General features: G+C 40.1%; 2 protein-coding genes across 3 annotated transcripts; both read left to right on the forward strand.

Annotated features, from left to right (window-relative positions):
• The first annotated feature begins 940 nt into the window (after positions 1–940).
• On the forward strand, positions 941–14,515 carry crip2l (cysteine-rich protein 2-like). 2 transcript variants are annotated; one of them, XM_071514838.1, is made up of 8 exons: positions 941–1,043; positions 7,630–7,724; positions 9,086–9,143; positions 9,274–9,402; positions 10,040–10,108; positions 10,394–10,488; positions 11,986–12,043; positions 13,780–14,515. In XM_071514838.1, the coding sequence occupies exons 1-8, from the start codon at positions 1,001–1,003 to the stop codon at positions 13,842–13,844; spliced, it is 612 nt and encodes a 203-aa protein (XP_071370939.1). In that variant the 5' UTR covers positions 941–1,000; the 3' UTR covers positions 13,845–14,515. The 2 variants fall into 2 exon arrangements, with proteins under 2 accessions (XP_071370939.1, XP_071370940.1); XM_071514839.1 differs by lacking the exon at positions 9,274–9,402 and having other exon boundaries at positions 9,086–9,149.
• A 1,031-nt stretch (positions 14,516–15,546) lies between these two features.
• On the forward strand, positions 15,547–19,515 carry pnrc1 (proline-rich nuclear receptor coactivator 1). The gene is made up of 2 exons (XM_071514842.1): positions 15,547–16,171; positions 17,357–19,515. The coding sequence occupies exons 1-2, from the start codon at positions 15,821–15,823 to the stop codon at positions 17,834–17,836; spliced, it is 831 nt and encodes a 276-aa protein (XP_071370943.1). The 5' UTR covers positions 15,547–15,820; the 3' UTR covers positions 17,837–19,515.
• The last annotated feature ends 206 nt before the right edge of the window (positions 19,516–19,721 follow it).

Here is a 19,721-nt window from a genome sequence, read left to right on the forward strand (position 1 = left end):
GATCATAATGTACAAATCATATGCAGAGGATGTACAATAAATAAACAAACACAAACAGGGGGAATGTAAAAGAAATGTAACATTAATAGGGGAAAAGAAACATTGTTACAACGAATAAAAACTTGGACAAATATGGGATTGATTTCATAGCTTTGGTGTGTTTGGAGAGTCTTACAGCAAGAATTCAAATATTCCCCAAATACAACAAATTTGGGCTTGGATCAGAATGTGCTTACACTGGTGGATATGGAATTTAGCCAAAATTAATGAGAAATGACATTTTGTTGTTATTATTACAGATGCTTTTCTCTGTCATTCCAAACAAAAGATGAAGTCTTGGAAAATGTTCCCTTTTAAAAAGTTTCAAAACATCACTCAGTGGGATTAGAGGGGTGCTCAGCAAAACTATAAATCCATGTAAGGATATGATATTGATGACATAGGAGATAAAAAAAAAAAAAAAGTACAGTAAGGTCACTATAAACTCACAATTACACCACAGACACACTGTAAGTCCCTATAGGAATATTATTGGAATATTATAGTGGGATGGGAGATTGAAAAATGGAAAAAAAAAAATGCCATAAAGTACAATTAGGTCATTGTAAACTCACTTTTAGCAACTGTAAGTCGGAAGGAATATTATAGTAAAAGGAATAGGAGGAATATTATAGTAATACCATTGGAGATAAAAACAAATAAATAAATACCAAAAAGTACAATAAAGATCGCTATAAACTCACTACTGACAACCAGAGACACCCCTATAGGAATATTATAGTGATTTTTCTTGTCTTTGTACATGTGTAGTATATTTGGGATGAGACGGAGTCTGGCTGGCATTACGTCACCTTGGGGGCGGAGTTATGTAAATTAATAACCAGAATAACCAGAGGGAGGATGCAGGCTTCAGTTTCCCCCATCCAAGGTGTGTCTGTTCCGCCGGTGAGCTGACAGGATTCCGCCTTGTTCCCTCCGCTCCGGTCCACAGTGCAGGAACATGGCGTCAAAATGCCCGAAATGCGACAAAACGGTTTATTTCGGTAAGTGTGTGTGTGTGTGTGCGTGTGTGTGTGTGTTTTCTTTATTTATGCAGCAGTAAATAAGCCATCCTGCCATGTGACAGACAGCAGAGGCGGTGGCTTTGACTGCTGTATGTGATTTTACCATCTTGTCGTTGTGTCTTACAACAAGAGAACCTGACGTTATTTCATTCATAATATTTTGTATACATGATATCTTTTCTACAAGGGATTTTTCTGTGTAAACTCGGCTTTAGAATAAGACTGATCCGATTTATTATAGGCAGTTGCAATTTATGGTGGATCTGAGATGACGTGCAGCCTCTTATGAAATAAAAATCACTATGTAATCCTATAATACATTTTAAAAGGATATTATACTGAACAAAAAACCAACCTAGCCCACCATAATTCAATTCAGAATCTTTTTCAAACACGCCATCTATAGAAATCCTAATAAATTTTGCAATGATACAATACAAATATCACACCAAAACTGTAGCATATAACTGTAGGATCAGGATGGGTGGATGTGGAATTTGGCCAAAAATTGATAAGAAATTATATTTTGTCGTTATTATAAATGCTTTTCTCAGTCAGTCTCAATCATTTTCTCATTTAAACATTTGAAAACATCACCCTCATGAAAAAGAACTACAGTTATCCTATAATACATTTTAGAATGATAGGTGCAATAAAAGTATCACAGCAAAACTACAAGTCCCTATAGGAATATTATAGTGAAACCATGTGAGATTTAAGTACAATAATCTCACTATAAACTCCCCGCTGGAGCACCACAGACACATTATAAGACCATGGAGGAATATTTGATTTTCCACTGAGAGCTAAGCAGCAAATACCCAAATCTAATAACCTGCCTGATTATCTTGATTCCAGTCTGCAGCGGCTCAGACTTTCCATTTTTAACATTTTTAACAAGATTCCCACTTTGGTGCTTTTTGCAGCACAGGAAATGAAAGTGATGTTATCTTACTCCCAAATGTCAAATAATGCCTCAGATGGTGATTCCCTGACTCACCAGACCTCACGCCTGACTATCATGGGTTTACTATCTTTGGAGAAGATTAGGATGAGCCTTTAACAGGCCTAACCTGCCGTTTGGTTACAAGCATGGGCCTATAACATGCTATTGGCAGTGATGTAGAAAAGGTGGGTGAACTCTGACCTCCAGTCTGTGATCATCACATGGCAAACAACCACCATTATCAACAAAAATCAACAAAACTAGAAAAGATTGGATTTTTGCTTTCCCCCCCCCCTCTTAAATGACCCTATCCTTATATAACTTACATCGCTTTGATACTACTCATAATGATTTACACTATAAATTTACCTCATTATAATATTTTAGCCTAAAAAGCTAAGTGAAATGAGTTTAGGTGGGTTCATCCCTGGTTATTGGACACCATTGCCCTGTGTTGAAAGAGATTAAAAGGTAATTTATCTCCTCTAATCACATTAGTGTTATTGAATACTTCCTTTGTACCTGTCATCTACAAACACAAATACAAACACTATCTAAATCTTCACTATCTAAATACACAGTTTAAGCCCAATCTGACTTTCCATCATTGAGTTTCATGGCTTTATGCAACCTATTGTCCATTTCTTTTGGTATATCACTTTATCCACTGATTTTACCCCTTTTGCAATGAAATATTTTTCCACAACATCCCATTTCATGAAAAAGAGACTTAAGAGATTTCAAAAAGCATGAACTAAAACTAACTAAACTAACTAAAATAAAGGCCTTTTTGAGGATTTCAGTGAGTTTAGCAGCCACCCATCGGCTTCTATTCATTTTGCAGCCACGCCACATGGAGTAGTGAATAATTCATTGATCGCACATGCATCGTAGGCAATGGATCAATTTCCCCTTCATTTCTCTGTAGAACAATAGGACAGCAGGTTCAGCACTGGCAGGGAGGGACAGCTCCCACAGACTAACCCCACCCTGCACATTAAACTGCCTCTTTTCTTTTTCTGCCTGAAGAAATTGAAGCTTTGCAATGAAACAAGTGTTTTGCAAAATTTGTATCCCCTAAAAAATGTTTCCCCCTGCCGATGTGTGGCGTTGTTTTGTCATGATACAAGGAAATTAGCTCGGGGGAAATGTACTTAAATAAATCCACAAAAAAATCCACAAAAATGTTATTGATGATTGAATTGATGATTTTATTATTTTCTTGGGGGGAATACAAATTTTGGCACAACACCTGCTTTTTTTGGTCACTATTTTGTTCTTTTGTTTTTACATCTCCAAAGTCCAACTCTTGACAAGTGAAGGGCTTAATTCCAAAACACTATATCCAATTTGGCAAAAACTAGACCTGGGGACTCTAGTCACATGACTTGCACTCGAGTCAGACTCGAGTCAGTTTTAATTGCTTGAGACTTGACTTGATGCATGAAGAGAAGACTTGAGACTTGACTTGACTTGGGTTCTGGTGACTTGGGACTCGACTTTGACTTGTACTTTGATGACTTGAAAAGGTTTCTAAAGTCTTGACTTGAGATCTTGTGTTTGTGTAAATGACTTAGATTGAAAGTGATGAGATTTGTTCCAGCAGACGACTGAATTTAAATTCTGTTTTCTGAATTTGTATGGAATGATTTAATTTATTGAAGTTGAAACTGATTATAGAAATCAAACTCATGATGCTCTTACCAAGTTTTTATCCTATTAAAATCATATTGCATTGAAAAGTCCTAGATATTTAGTTTTCTTTAAGATATTAAATTGATTCTGGACTCTTGATTTGTTCTGACTTGACTTGCTGTTCTACATTTACACTTGAGACTTGACTTGAGACTTGTGCCTCAAGACTTGAGACTGACTTGGGACTCGATCAAAGCTGACATTTGAAGCCACCAACATGCAAAGTTGCCTCTTAGCTTTAATATTTCAGCAAGCAACAAATTAATTTATCCCCAAAAGCATAAATATTTTGTAAGTAAAGGCCTTGAAATGACTTGTTTACTTACTTACAACAATCATTTTGTCAGTGTAGGTGTCATATTTTTAAAAATGTTTTGTTATCTCATTTTGGAATGAGTTCAGGCTGTTTGTTGTGGTTTAGTTTTACATGAATCTGCTGCAGTGTTTTGTGCGTATTGCGTGACTAGCCTCCAAAGCGACTGAGAGAAAGTCTGAATGTTCCCAATGCTTTACTCATTATTCAGCAGCTATCGTTTTCTTCTAATTAGCCCCAAAATGGGTCATAGCCTGTGGCTGATGGTAAATATTTGTGCTGCTGTCACTGTATGCCGAAGTATTTGCAGTAAAAATGGTCTCATTCTTTCAGAGCCAGATGATTTTGCTCCTCTTCAAAGGGGAACGCTTTCCAGGTCCCCCTCTGTCTCTCACTGTACTTATATCACTCCCATCTCTGAAACTGTAATGCTATCCATCTGCCCTTTAATCATAATGTTATCTATAATGCTGACTCGTCCCCTGCTGTCAGTCAGAGCGCTCTGTTCGTCCTGTTTCTCTGGGCGTATCTCACAATGGATCTTCAATAAGAGACACCTAACATTTTGAGAGTCCCCACAGAGCGACCCCGCTGTCTCATTACACTCAATTACTCACTTCAGAACACGTCCCCTGTGTGTACGTCCGTGTGTGTGTTGTAGTGCATTGATTCTCCTCTCTTCCTTTTGTTTTATTGAGCTACTTACACCCCCCCACACACACACACAGGTACAGAGAGAGAGAGAGAAGAAAGAGATAAGTGTGGAGAAAAGGGATAGAGGCTTTGCAGTTGAGTCACAAATCTTCTGACTCCATCATGGAGGTCGACTGGAAAATTGGCTGTGCAAAAACAATGTCTAAAAATTTAACAACCAGGCTAGAGAAACAGACATGCCTGAAAAAGATTGTTGTGGTGTGTTTGTCGGTCAGTAATGTAAATAAAAGTTAATAATTAATATAATAATAATTAATCTGATAAGGTGGTCTTGTCTTGTCAACACTCTGAGTTGTAGCTTGAGAAGAGTCAGCTCAGTTAACCTGAACAAATTGTTAGCTAGCTAACTAGCCAGCAGGATAATTTAGCAAAGCAAATTACTAATGCTGGCTTCTTCTAGATGTTAGCTATAGTGTGTAAATCTGATCTGTTCACAACAACTGTGATTGTTAGCTGGCCAGATAGCTAGCTAACAAGCTAACAAGATCTAAACATCAGATGCGTAAATGATGCGAAATGATCAGTTCCTAGTGAAAACAGCACAGAAATGAACTGTGTTTTCGAATTCTATTGAGACGGCCAAGTTGTATACTGTTGCTCAAGAGCTGAGGACCTCCAATATGGCCGCCAGACAGATGGTTAAGTCACCTGAAAGCTTCTATAGGTCAAATTGTGGAGGAAGAGTGTGAGGAGAGAATATGGGCAAGAGTGAAGGACAAGGGACAGTGTTTTCTAGAACATCTATCTTCCCTCTTTCTCTTTCTCCTTATGTTTGCGTCTGTTTCTGTGCCTCCACCTTCAGGCAAAGTGCTCCCTGTCTGCCAAGGTGACTTAGTGTCACCCAGCGACAGGATATCAGGGTGCTGAGTATCAGCTGGATATTCTGGGAGCAGAACACACAGAGGTTACAGATAAAGGTCTAGTGACCCTCTCTCTCTCTCTCTCTCTCTCTGTCTCTGTCTGCCACTCTGCTTTCTAGAACGGTTTCAGTGACAAACTGTTGAATAGCTTGAACAAAGCCCTTTCTTCTCCTGCCTACGTCTCTATAGAAAATCTCTGATTCGGCAGGTCTTCTGTATAAAAGGCTTTTTTTCCCCCACAAACGTTATGGTTGTGACTGAATCTGAGCCAAAGTTACAATTCGCAAAAGATTGATCTTGAGGTCTAAAAGGGGCAATAAGTAAGATTTTTACTGCCTTACAGCACAAAATGAATCACCATTATATACATATACAGGGAGTTGACAGGGTTGTTAATCAATAACAGCAATTACTTGGCCATTTGCTGAGATTTCTAGCTCTCTAAACTCAATTTCTGGCCCATTTTGGAACAAAAACTCGCCCATTCGGATTTCAAGACACTCCCAATCTCCGCCCACCTACTCATATTTTACATGGTCAGAAAAAAAAGGTACAGAGAGTTTGTCAAAATGGTATACAGCCCCAGAGACAAACGGTAAAAAACTCTGCACCTTTTATTCTGAGAGCGTACGGGTGAACGGTCAGCGTCACTTTTCACCTATAAATGCTAATGAGCCTCGTTTTTAAACCAACAAAAAAAACACAAAAAAAAAATGACAAAGCAGTATTATTATTCCAGTATTACATTATCGCTTCCATTGATTCTCTTCAGCTCTCTGATATAGTTCAAATGCCATAGATATTTTGTTAATTTGTTGTTAATTTTACCACATGAATCTTTGAAATGGTGAGTTAAAGATAAAGGAGTGTTTTTATGTACGAGGCTTAGCAGGCTCAGTAGAAACACTCTGATTTGTATGTATGAGTGTGTGTGTGTGTATCTCTGTGTGTGTGTGTGTGTGTGTGCTGACACAAGGATATGATAGACAGGCAGAGCAGACAGAAGTGGGGCAGGGGCATTGGGAGTTGAGATAAGAAACAGGCTTTGAAAAACATTTTGAACAACAGTGAGTCATACAGAGGAAAACACTGCAGGTCCAGGTCAGCGGAGACGGAGGAACCGAGCGCATTAAAAGGATAAATCAATATAACGAGTATCTCTCTCTTTTTCTCTCTCTCTGTCGCTCTCTCCCGCTGCCCTTCAGGACGCAGTGGAAAGAATTTGCCTCTGGATGATATGAACTCCCAAGTGCCAGTCAATCACAAGTGCTTTCTATCACTTGTACTGCAATGCCGCTCTGCAGTATGGAAGGCCAACGCTGCCATAACACCCGGGAATTAATGTGTGTCCCGTATACGAATTGTGTCAAGATACGATTTAGCTGGAAGGCATTTATATCTTTTCATCATAAAAAAAAACCAAAACAAAAAAAAACACATTAAAGCGCATGTCGCTTCCTCTCAAAATGTCACTACCCAATTCCCATTTGATTTGATTTGCATGCACTTCCTTGTTGGATCCACACAGGGAAGTTTAACTGCATTTACATAGCTGTTACATGTGGATTGGAGACACATTTATAAAAGTGTTTCGTAACCTGATTGTGTCTAGATTTGATGGAGCAGGATTATATTTGCGCCTGACATCAACATATGCGCTGAAATACGATTTCTCTTTCAAGAAATCAAATATTTACGTCATTTAAAATCGCCAGTAAACGCCTCGTCTCGCTTGTTCCCCATCCATGAGTATCCTGACAATGTATGTTTGAGAAGTATGTTACGATCTGAGCTGTCTGCCTCCTGTTTTATTTGCCTCCTGTGATTCTTGGTTGGATTCGTGCACGAAAGTTTATATCTGTTGATGTAGCTCCTTCTGTATATGTGGATTAGAGACACATTTACATTTACACTTTGTCACTAATGTGGCCAAATGTGTCTCTGACCACCTGCGGAGTCTTGGATGCATTTACACCTGGACACCTTCATGACATGGTTGATGTAACTTCCTGGTCTCTGTCTCTTCCTCTTCCACAGCGGAGAAGGTGTCTTCTTTAGGGAAAGACTGGCACAAGTTCTGTCTGAAATGTGAGCGCTGCAACAAGACCTTGAACCCAGGAGGCCATGCTGAGGTGAGAGGACCTGAGAGGAGAAGGGAGCACCTTTTTTTTTTTAGCCGTTTAGCTGATGCTCTAAGAAGTACAACGAGTCAATAGAATAAACTTTAAAGGTCCCATATTATTCAGTTTACATGGTTTGGTTTTCAAATATATCTATATATATTTCATATTCAGCTGGCTCAAGATAAGGACAATGTTTTTCATGATGTTTTGCAAATAAATGTAGTTTAGTTAAAAGCGCAAGACTATGATTGATTGACAACAGCAGCTCCTCCTTCTCAAATTCTGCAAACTGACCTGATTGGACGGATTTCAGTAATTCTTTAGTGAGGGAGCCAATCAGGACCAAGTCCAGCTGTGATGTTCTGACTGAAATTAGTCTGATACTGCCAAAAAGGGTGGTTTTTTAAAAATGCTATATGTCACTACCGAACAAAATCAAATTTTAACAATGTCTGCATTAAATATCTTTTAGTGCAGTGATTCTCAACCTTTTTCATATCAAGGACCCCTAATGTGGTCCACTTTAGGGCCACGGACCCCCATTTGACCCAAATATTTTTATTGTTAGAGATGATTTTGTCTAGAATTCTATGTCTATCTCTATTGTAGGTAGAGAAATAACAGTGAAACTATGATCCAAATAGTCTACATATCTTCTACATTCTCTAATTGTGTTAATTTCTTGTAAATGAAATAATGGTGAAGTTTAACAATTCGTCAATTTGCTGTGGACCCCCTGGAACCCCCTCAAGGACCCCTGGTGGTCCCCGGACCCCACGTTGAGAACCACTGTTTTAGTGTACAGTGTATGTATATAAAACAAGAACATTTTGAATTCCAAGAAACCCAAAATGCAAAAGTTTATGGGTATAAGGAGATGGATGTTGACATCAGATACCCAGCAGTTCTTCATGCTTGGAAAGCCTAGCAGAACAAACTGCAGTCTGAACTGATGCTCATATTCAGCTTTTTCTTTATGTGTTCTGGTATGAACACCAGAGAAGAAGAAACAGACTAGTCCATCATGATTAGCTGAAGTTACTGGAATCAGATTTGTTTCGACTCCCTCTCGCAACTAAAAACCTGCAGGATGACAGGTCACCAAAACTCTGTCCAATAAACAAGCTTCTTGTGAGTCCATATGACTTTTGTTTACAAGCCCTGGTTTCCTTGTAACTGGGAAGTATGAACATAAACGAACCAAAAACGAAAAAATTCAACTTTTCCACTATGGTTCAGACCAAAGAAAACAAACTGTAGGTGTGATCGCAGCCAGCTTCCACTCAGAGAGACTTGAGTGATGAAATGTGGCTTTACAGGGACACAGTGGATGCTTCTGTTTACTGTCTGTCCCTCCTGTTGTTTTGCAGCATGATGGGAATCCGTACTGCCACAAGCCCTGCTATGCTGCCCTCTTCGGACCGAAAGGTGACAGTTAAAGAGGACAGAGCCTCATCAAACCCGTCTATACTAATGCTAATGTGTTGCTCGTTCCGTATGCGGTGACTGGACTGCCTGTGTGTGTGTGTGTGTGTGTGTGTGTGTGTGTGTGTTTTAGGTGTGAATATCGGCGGAGCTGGTTCCTACGTCTACGACGCTCCCACCAACGAAGCCCCTGCCGCCGTTTCCATGGAAACAGATGCCAAACCGGAGGAGAGAAAAGCTCCCACCCGGGGCCCGGTGAAGGGTGAGAAACACGAGGAGCAAAAATAGCAAAACTGTCAAACTTAGGGAGGAGAAAACGCGATGTTTTACCAAGTATTGTCCTCTGTGGAGGGACTAGGAGGTTGAATTAGATTTAGTTTAATTTATTTGCACAAATGATAAACAGACTGGAAAGAGAGGGAGGAAAAAATACAAACTGTGCAGGGGGAGACAAAGAAACCCCAAGCGACTTATGAAGGCATAACACCCCAAAAGAGAAAGAGAGAGGAAAACCAAGATGACAAAAACAACAAAACTCACCAGGAAATGCATCAATAACAAGTACGGGAAATAAATTTGAAAAAGCCCTAATTCAGATAATGAGATCATAGGGAAAGTGAGAGTGTGGTAGTGGGTGGAAGGGTGTGTGTGTGTGTGTGTGTGTGTGTGTGTGTGTGTGTGTTCAGGGAGACAAACAGGGAGAAATATGAAGAGAGATAATGTGCTGTGTTTCGTGTTACTGAGTGGAAAAAAAAACCGAAACACCGCAAGCACTTTGGTTCATCTCAAAGGTTTTAAGTCTGTATTAAATATTGATAATGCAGATTCATTAGCGACGTGACTCCAATTATTCCACAGTAAATAATTGATTATCCCAATTTCCTGGTTTCTTCTTCTAGCTGCGAGCTTCACGTCTTTCTCTGGAGGACCGAACATCTGCCCCAGATGCAACAAGACAGTATATTTTGGTAAAGAAGAAGAGCAGTATTTCATCTCTTTATATGTTTTAATTGATTTTCTTTATTCTCATGTATGTCTTGTCCTATTTATTTAAAACTTTGAACTTGTTTGTAACTCGACATCATTGTAAATGAGGGCAACCTCAATGGTTATTCGAGTTTAAATAAAGGTTTGAAATGTGCAAATATTGGAATGTATAGCAGTGAATGCGGTGGCTGGTTACCTGGGTGACGGAATATGGTCTCCATGGTGATCTGGTGTGTGTGTGTGTGTGTGTGTGTGTGTCTCCACAGCTGAGAAGGTGTCGTCCCTTGGAAAGAACTGGCACCGGCCCTGTCTGCGCTGTGAGAGATGCAGCAAGACTCTGGCTCCCGGCAGCCATGCGGAGGTGAGAGACGGGGGGGGCTACAGGTGTCATCGCCCTGGCACACTAATGGGAAAATGAACAGGGGTGTAAAGTGATGTTAATGCCCATAGAGGTGTTATATGTCTATGTTAACGCCTCCAACTGTGTCACACTGACTGACTGTTTCCCTTGAGATCGTTGGATTTATACGGAAGCCGACAATTACGGAAGCCGAGAACGGCCGTGCTTGCAATTATTTTTTTTATTCCGTTATCTCGAGATAACAAAGCTTGTTTTCTCGAGATCACGGGTTACTTTATCTTGTTATTTCGAGAAAACAAAAGGCAGATTTCTCGAGATAACGAGATAATTTATCACGAGAAAACGACTTTCGTTTTCTCGAGATCACGGGATAATTATGGAGAACTCGAAAATGAGTGTCTGGTTCATTTGATCACACCTACGGAAGCCGAGAACGGCCGTGCTTGCAATTTTTTTTTTAAATGCCGTTATCTCGAGATCACGAGTTTTGTTATCTCGCGATAACGAGATAATCAACCTGTTATCACGAGAAAACAAAATGTCGTTTCCTCTTATTACTTATAATGTTTATCAGAGATCAGGAGTGCCATGCCAGCATGCAGAGATGGCGTCTTGACAACTGTAGCAACTGATTTAAGATGAAAATCGTAACTGCAGGAAACAAAACTACACATTTATGCCTTGACTTCCTGTTCAGTTATGAATCCTCCCCGACAGTCATGACAGTGATCTTGAAGGCTGAAATCAGGTGTGATCAAATGAACCAGACACTCATTTTCGAGTTCTCCATAATTGTCCCGTGATCTCGAGAAAACAAAAGTCGTTTTCTCGTGATAAATTATCTCGTTATCTCGAGAAATCTGCCTTTTGTTTTCTTGTGATAACGGGTTCATTATCTCGTTATCTTGAGATAACAGAGCTCGTTTTCTCGAGATCACGAGATAATTAACTCGTGATCTCGAGATAATGGCATTAAAAAAAATAATTGCAAGCACGGCTGTTCTCGGTTTCCGTAGATTTAATGTGGATTTCATCATTTGTTCTTTTCCATCCGCTCAAATTCAGTGGGCACGTTCCCCCTCAGATATATGATGATATTCAGCATTTCTGAGATATGCAATAAACAGGAATTTTGTTGTTGCTTTTCTATTCTAATATATAGCCTAGTGATGATGATTCTGATTATGTAATACATCATTCCTCAGTAATCCACCCTCCCCCTTCCTCAGGATTTCAGCACCACAGATGGCAATAATTATGTTAGTACAAATAATAGATGTTTGTTTTTTTACCTGGTATATCAGACATTTCAAAAACATTTCAGTTTATTTCAATTTAAACTTTAGAGTGGAAGTTAGAAAAGAGATTTCTTTTTTAACATTAGAGACTCAAATGATCTTACTGTGCTGAGAGATCATGTTGCTGCTTTGATGAAATTTGGCGTCTTTCATGGCCCAGATGGAGGATGTGAGAGGAATTGTTTTCTTTGTGTTGCAGCATGACGGACAGCCGTACTGCCACAAGCCCTGCTACGCTGTGCTGTTCGGACCCAAAGGTACAGAGTCAGAAAATCCTTCATGTTCAGGCTGAAATTCTTCACTGTCTGTATCAAAGGGGATCGGGCAGCAAGGCGGGTGACTGTCCTTTAAAAGAGGACAGGGATTCAAGCCGCCACTCGACTAGCATCCGCCCTTATTCATTTAATTGTTCTATAATGTTTTTTTTCACATTAATTCTTCATTCAAAGGCATTAATTAATCCCAGAGTTTCTCCTACCATTGAATAGGTGCAGTGGGTGGGTCTCCCTGCCTTAAAGAGCTGCTAACACTAAAATAATTGTATTAGTCTTAGTGTCCCATGATGGTTTAAATGCTGTTTCAGAGGCTTTTCCACCCTGACAAGAATAACATTCTGGGGGGAAATACTGAATACTTTTTTTTAGCATCGGCAGTTTCAATTGAAAAGTATCAGTATTGGTATCAGCCTTCAAAAACCCATATTGGTCACACCCTAGTTTTCTAAAAATGCATTTTTTTTTGGCATTTTCGCCTTCATTTGTCAGTTCACTATAGAGATAGAGAGGAAAAAATAGGAGAGAGGGGGATGACATGCGACAAAGGTCCCAGACTGGATTCGAACCCGCAATGCTGTGCCCACATGGTACAAACCCTAGACCAGTGGCTCGCAAACTGGGGGTCCGGAACCCGCAAGCAAGATAATTTTGGGGGGGGTTGCGAGATGATTCAAGGGATAAGAAAAAACCTATTTCTACTATACATATGTATTTTTTCCCACTTTTTTTTCTCTCTAATTTTTGCATTTTCTTGTGAAACACAGAATAGTTTTGAGTGTCTGGGCTCCCTCACTGTAAAAACTCATAGTGCAATTTAGTGAAATCAACTCATCTTTATCCATTAACACAATGTATATAGATGTGTTTGTCAATTTCAACTTAAAAGTGCTAGTTATGAGCTTCATGACTTAAAATCATGAGTTCACATCTTGTGACTTAAAATTACGAGTTGAAAGAACGCCTTATAAAGCATTCACTAAACTCAGCACTGTTAAAGTTGAAGTTACAGGATAGAGACTTGTTATGTATGTATGTCTGGTGAATAATAGGTCAATTTCTGATTAAAAAAAAAAAAAAGATGATAAAATCTACTATCTATCTTATCTATGTATCTGGGAATTCACAAGCAAGTAAGTTTCTCTCTGATGCACATGGCAAGTACAATCCACTACAAGTAAGTGTATTGCAGCTGCAGACTACATGCTGAACTGTGTATTAATCATGTGATACAAGAGGAACTTGAATTTAAACCTAGCAAACCTTGTGAAAAAATAAATAACACTGGATTTCAGTTCATCAGTTAATGCATTCAACTTGGAAACAGGAATCAGCATGACTAGACATTTGTTGATTGAACTTATTGTCTTAAGTTCACTCAGTTAGCTTTTCTACATTAGAACAACTAACTAATGACCTTTGACCTAACTATTCAGCACTACTTCAGTCAACTCACAATTTTAAGGCAGCAAGGAAACTTATGTTTTTAAGTTGAACTGCCTAAATATTTTTTGCACTGCTCTGATAATCAAATAAAATTACCTGAAAAGTGAAAATAATTTTTTGGGTGAACTGTTAAATATGCAGCCCTGTGATGGGGAGTCATTCGTAGACATCACTTCGTATTAAGGGGTCACGAATCGAAAAGTTTGAGAATCACTGCCTGATGCCCCAAACTCCCAGTTTTAAAGATACTCACTGCACTCTGCTCTCTGTCTCAGGTGTAAACACTGGAGGCGTAGGCAGCTACATCTACGACGAGCCCGGCGCTGAGGCTCAGCCCTGAGCCACGACAGAGAAACACAAACCCTCCAGGACCCTGACTGGCTCCTAGACCGGCCGCTCCTTCACCTCTACACCCATTACTCTCTATTGTACGTCTGCATCCAGGACCGGGCCGACACCCGTCCCGCAGCTCGCTCGTCTTCTCTTTTATTTGCCTTTTCGACAGTATAACGGTGACAAACGATATGTACTGCGCTCACAGGGACGGACATGTAGATGTTTATGTTGTATTTGTATATTGTTTATATATCTATTTTTTTGTACCGAAAACAAATCTTTATACGTCCTCCCGTCCCGTGTGAGATATACAGTAGGTTTGCCTTTAAGTTGTTTGGTTCTCTTTGCCAAATAAGTAGCCCGTCATGTGGTGAGTTCATGCGCCTGTTGTTTTTTCACTCATGATAGCTGTTTTTCAGACATTTGCGCACTTACAAGATGTAGGAAAAAAGGCATCTGCTCTTCACTTTATTGTCAGTATTTCTTAACCAACTTAATCTTGGGTCTAAAGAGAGGGATGGTGGTGTAGGTGTAGCCAGGAAACACATAGAGACGTGCAGTACCGTCATTTGTTTTAGTGAATGTTGTGTAGGCTAACTTAGGTTCACTCACCCAGGGTCTGTTCTGAAGAGAAAGTGGTCAACTGGTCAGCAGATTTTCTACAATAAAACTGTGTGATACCAAAACTGTTGTGCAGTGTCAGTTGAATCAGATATTTTTCCACATAGAGTAGTTGTCACAGTGCAAAACGATAACAATAAACATAAGAAATATGTAGTATCTTACTAAAACATGAGGAGGCTGGGGACTGCTAAAGATGTTGGATTATAGCCATAATAGGTAAAATAAAATTAGATTATGCTTATTTATTATTAATATTATTATGATTGTTGTTGTTGTCATTATTATTATTATATTTATATAAGTGGTAAGTGAGGCTATATAAATATAACAATGCATTTGCATCTAGATAATTGTTATTATTTCTGGCTCAGTTGGAGTTGAGGTGAGTCTGTCAGTTGTTAGTGCTGTTTCTATCAATAAAAAAACATCTCAACTTTTGCAAAAATAAAACTTGTACAGAATAAACCAACAAACCATAAACAAAAGCATTATATAACATAATCAAAACATACAACACTGCATCAAGCACAACAGCCTCGCTTAAGTGTTTCTTTATTTGTGTATTTTTACGTCTGTCACAATTGAGCCCCGCCTTCCAATACGCCGGTCCAATGAAAAAGGAATACGGGATGGACGGTAACGCCCCTTACGAGAAAAGGGGCCCGGAAAGGAGCTGCATCAAGCCAGCCAGAATGAGACCGGGCGTTAGGCGATTTAGCCTTCAAAATAAAATCATACAATTTCACAAAACGAACAACTAAATATTGGGGTGTGCAGAACCACGAAATCCCACCAAAATGCTGGAATCATTGGATGAAATATAGAATGGAGCTATAGCTGAAAAGCAGATACTGAAAACATCATATGGTATTATGACTTTTGGTACAATTGCAGATTCCACCTTAAACACACTTTATTTTCACTTTTGTAATTTGTATTGCTCCAAAAAAACATTACGTCACGTTCGACAATAGGGGCTCTTATTTTGAAATTTGCTACCGGATGTTATATATTTTATTGTGGGTGATTTAACAGTAGTTCGAGTAGTTCCGCTGTTCTTTGGTAGCTGCTGCTGCGGTACGTCATCTCGGGATTAGACGGTCGATGCTGCTTTAACAGAATTCATCCGAAACCCGCAAATTAGACACAGGAATTACTTAATCGATAATCTCTACCCCCGTTAACTAAATCTATCTACGCGAGGGCAACTTTGATAAGAAATCTTGTTATTTACTAGCGAATAAGCTTGGCAAGCTAACGTTAACGTCGACGTCGATAGCTAGCTGGCTAACAAGTAAATAACTTAGCCGCCGTGGAATTTTTCAAGTCTATTTATGTATTCGCCAGATAAAAGCCATGTTGGACGGATCTCTGGCTCATAACGACGAAGCAAATATCGGCAACGTCGAAAACAACAACCCGATATCGGTGATTTCGAACAACGATGGGGTGAACCTGGGGAAAACACGGCAAGCATTACTGAAGAAAGGTGGGAAAAAACTTACCCAGCGGCCGCCGCATCCCGGCGGCCAGCTGCCGCACCAGAAACCTCAGAGGAACAACCCGGTCCGCCTGTCGGACCACAACAACAACAATGTGGCGGCCTCAGCCAGCACCAAAGCCGCTGTGCAGCCCGGTACCGAGCTGCCGACCGGTGCACAGACTGGGGTGACTCTCCATCATCTTAAACTGGGAACCAAGAAAGAGGTAAATTCATGGATTATGGCATCCACAGGAAAATCTGTTTTTGTCAGCAGTGTTGCAGTTGTGCTCGACTTCAGGGGTTAAATGAGATGGCAAAGTGGTAAACAGTATTTGTTGTGTCCAGTGATGTAAAGAAAACCTAAAAACCCAAACTGAGCTCCAGTCTGTGATCTTTATAAGCCAAACAACCACCAATACAAACAGTTTGATGCAATTTTGTATGCTATGTACTATGAATTCCCCTCATAAATGTTAATGACAGCGCCCAAAAGGTGGGTAACCTATTCTGCTAATAAAAACGTTGGGTAATCAGAGTCTAGGTGGGTTTAATCTCCACTAGCTAAATCCTCTGTTGTGCCCGAGGCGGTGTGAAGTGGCGCAGTTACTAATCCGTGTGATGAATCGAAACCAGACTTGTGTTAAACAAGCCTGACTTCCTCTTTCCTCTGGCAGCTTCAGCAAGATAAAAAAATCCCCCAGGTTGCGCATTGCCGACGTGTTTGGTCTGTAAAGTAGCAGCAGCTTCAGTAACAGGATGTAAACGTGGGGTAGTTACAATCAGAAGAAACTGAACTTCTGTTATTCAATCCACCATGACACCCTCAACTGTCAAACAAATAATTAGTATACAGTAGTAGCTCTTAATGACAGTTATACATGAGGCTGAAAAATAAACAAAATGTGTACATAGTGCTGCATAGTTAGCCTAATCGTGTATATTGCAATTTTACCCTCCACATTTACTAAATTTCCAGTATGTGTACATTGGCAATATTGAAATATTTCACTTAGAATGTCCACTTTAGAATAGAATAGCTTTTATTTTTTTTCAGTTCTAGAAGCCAGAAGTTGAATGACACGACAGTAAAAAGTTTAACACATTAAGGTTATCAATAATGACAATAGTGATAAATTAATACACATTAAATTAAACAATTTGAATAAAGTTTTTTCATTGAATAGTCTAGTCTTATAGTTGGCACAAATTGTTATGGGCTCTCCTAGTTTTGAAAGGAAGGGACCTTAGTCTTATTAGTATTAGTTATTAAGATATTAGATATTAGTTACATATTAGTTGAAAATCGTCAAGATATTGTTGTAAGAGGTCAAAAGTCTAATAAGATAATTTTGTTTTTCAAATCAAGACTGATAATTGGATTAATAACTGCTGTTTGTTTGTTTTCCTAGCTGCTGAAATCCAAAGGCGGGAGACTGGAGCGAGGGGCGGGGCAGGCGGCCGGCCAGCCGGCCCGCAGCCTGGCCAGACACGATCAAACGGCCCAACACGTGAACGGCCGGAGCCACCGGGCCAAGCCGAGCCCGGCGCCCCCCGGGGCTTCTCAGGCCACCAGGAAGAAAGATAACAGCGGCCAGCACAAGCCCTCGTCTCTCCAGCCGCCCCAACACAGAGAGCAGAAGAAGCCTCTCTGTGCGTCCGACAACGTCAAGATACTGACGCTCTCCCCCGCTGCACCTGTGCCTGAAGACCTCAAGGATGGAGAGAAGGTCTACGCTGGAGCCAAGTTCAGCGAGCCGCCCTCCCCGAGCGTCTTACCCAAACCGCCCAGCCACTGGGTCGGAGAGAACGAGCCCCGACATGGCAGCCATAGCCGAGAGCAAATGACTGTTCATTTAAAGTCCCTGCTGAAGGTCGAAGGTAAATCATGACTGTAATCTGGAGTTTCAAAGTGGAGCTGACCGACCCGATATCTGATGAGTGTCAGACGTCAACAATTGGAAATTGGAATCAAAGTAAACTGGGTACGGCCTGCAACCCGCTGCAATAGAATGAAGGGAGTTTTTTGAGAACTGTAGTACAATTTCCCAGATGCAAGAAAGTCAACATGCTGCCCGCATTTCTGAACAGGTTTTGGAGACTCTGTTGTTGCTGGAGATCTGACTGTGCTGCTGTTAGGTCAGATGCTGAATTGTTAAAATCATGTATCAAGTTGTGAAAGGCAGAGGTGATGGAGAAAATCATTTCTGTTTTGTGATTGAATTGGAAAACAAACTAACCCGTTATTTTGGACAGAAGTGAAGTGGAAGTGAAAGTTACAAAGTGTGTGCTAGAAGGTTGAGGAAGTCTCCAGCAGTGACGAGAGTCTCTGACTCATGTTTACATTTTACAAGTGATAAATGCACTTTCACTGCGAACAGTTTTGGGAAGGCAGCCTTGTGTTAATCGACTTTTTAATGAGCTCTTCTGTAAATGTACATAATATATTGTAGACATATATGTGTATATTTTCCATTTTGATTTTAACTGAGATTCTAGTTTTGTTACTGAGGCTTATCAAAATGTCCCTGCGAACTGAGGCACTTTCTTACAGTTCCACCGGTGGGTGGCAGCACCCATGTGGGACACAATGGACGTGAGAAAGACTTTTCTTACAGATTTGCACTGAAAACAAACAGGGGAAGGGCAGGAAACTTAACTGTTTTGTTCACCAGCCACAGCGGTTGGTTCATCCCAAAGCTCGACCAGCCACTTTGACGAATTCACCAGCCAGCTAGACTTAGAGAGTAGAAAAGGATTTCCAAATCTTGGCTGGCTACCTGCCAAAATGGCTGTGATAGTGGACAAACCTGCCATTCAGGACCAGAACTTCCCAGCAGTTTGCTGGTGGCTGAAGTTCCTTTTCCTCCTGAACACGAGTCTTGCTAGTGGCAAGCCTCAAGCTGTGTTGGGGACTGTGAAGCTGAAGTGGCTGTTGTGGCCTCAGTGTACCGGAGAGACGGCCCAAACCTTGTGGGAAACTCTCTGGAAGAACCAGAAGACGACAATGTGAAAAGTCTCAAAGCCGAGGAACAGAGTCTCTAGCATGAGGACAGCTGCTGCAGGAAGCCAGCATCCTGCATCGAGACAGACTGCTTTTTCCTTTTTTAACTGAGTCGCACTGACATGATTTCTGTCTGTACGTTGTGTTTTTTTAAAGGGACTATATTTCACGTACGACTTTATTTCACATACCTCTTCTTTACCCTTTTTTTCCTCAAAAGTTGTTTAATCTAAAGCACTTAAATGTTTACCAAGAGTATATGTTGAATTTGCCACGGATGATCTTGTCATTACGTACTACATGTCTTTTATCATGATTTCTTCTGATGCAGGCAGCTGCTGGTTCTTGTTTCTTGACCTCTGTGATGTCGCACAAATGGAAAATTGTATTACTGTAGCAAAAAAACTGCCCATTTTATTGCAGTGTTTTAAAATTATTTCATTCCAGTTATGAAAATAACATGCTCAACAACACACTCCCACACCACAATTTGAAAAAAAAAATGTTTATTTTATGAAGTATTTCATATCTAAATTGAAAATTGTATTAAAAAATTGGTTACCCCTATTATGTTGCCTCTCCGGTTATTATGAGCCAAAAGAAGTTGTATACTGTGTGTGTGTGTATGTGTGTGTGTGTGTTGCTCTTCTCAAACAGATTGGTCACAAACGCCCCCTACCGAACAGACATGGTCATGCAACATGTTTACACAAATATTTCCAAGGAGACGCAAAGCCTTTTCAAGACCAAGTTGTCCTAAGAAAATAACATTT

This window comes from Centroberyx affinis, unplaced genomic scaffold, assembly GCF_046629955.1.
Source record: "Centroberyx affinis isolate AG114_WGS23_722 - 3 ecotype Tasmania unplaced genomic scaffold, CSIRO-AGI_Caff_v1 ptg010157l_1, whole genome shotgun sequence".
Taxonomy (NCBI): Eukaryota; Metazoa; Chordata; class Actinopteri; order Beryciformes; family Berycidae; genus Centroberyx; species Centroberyx affinis.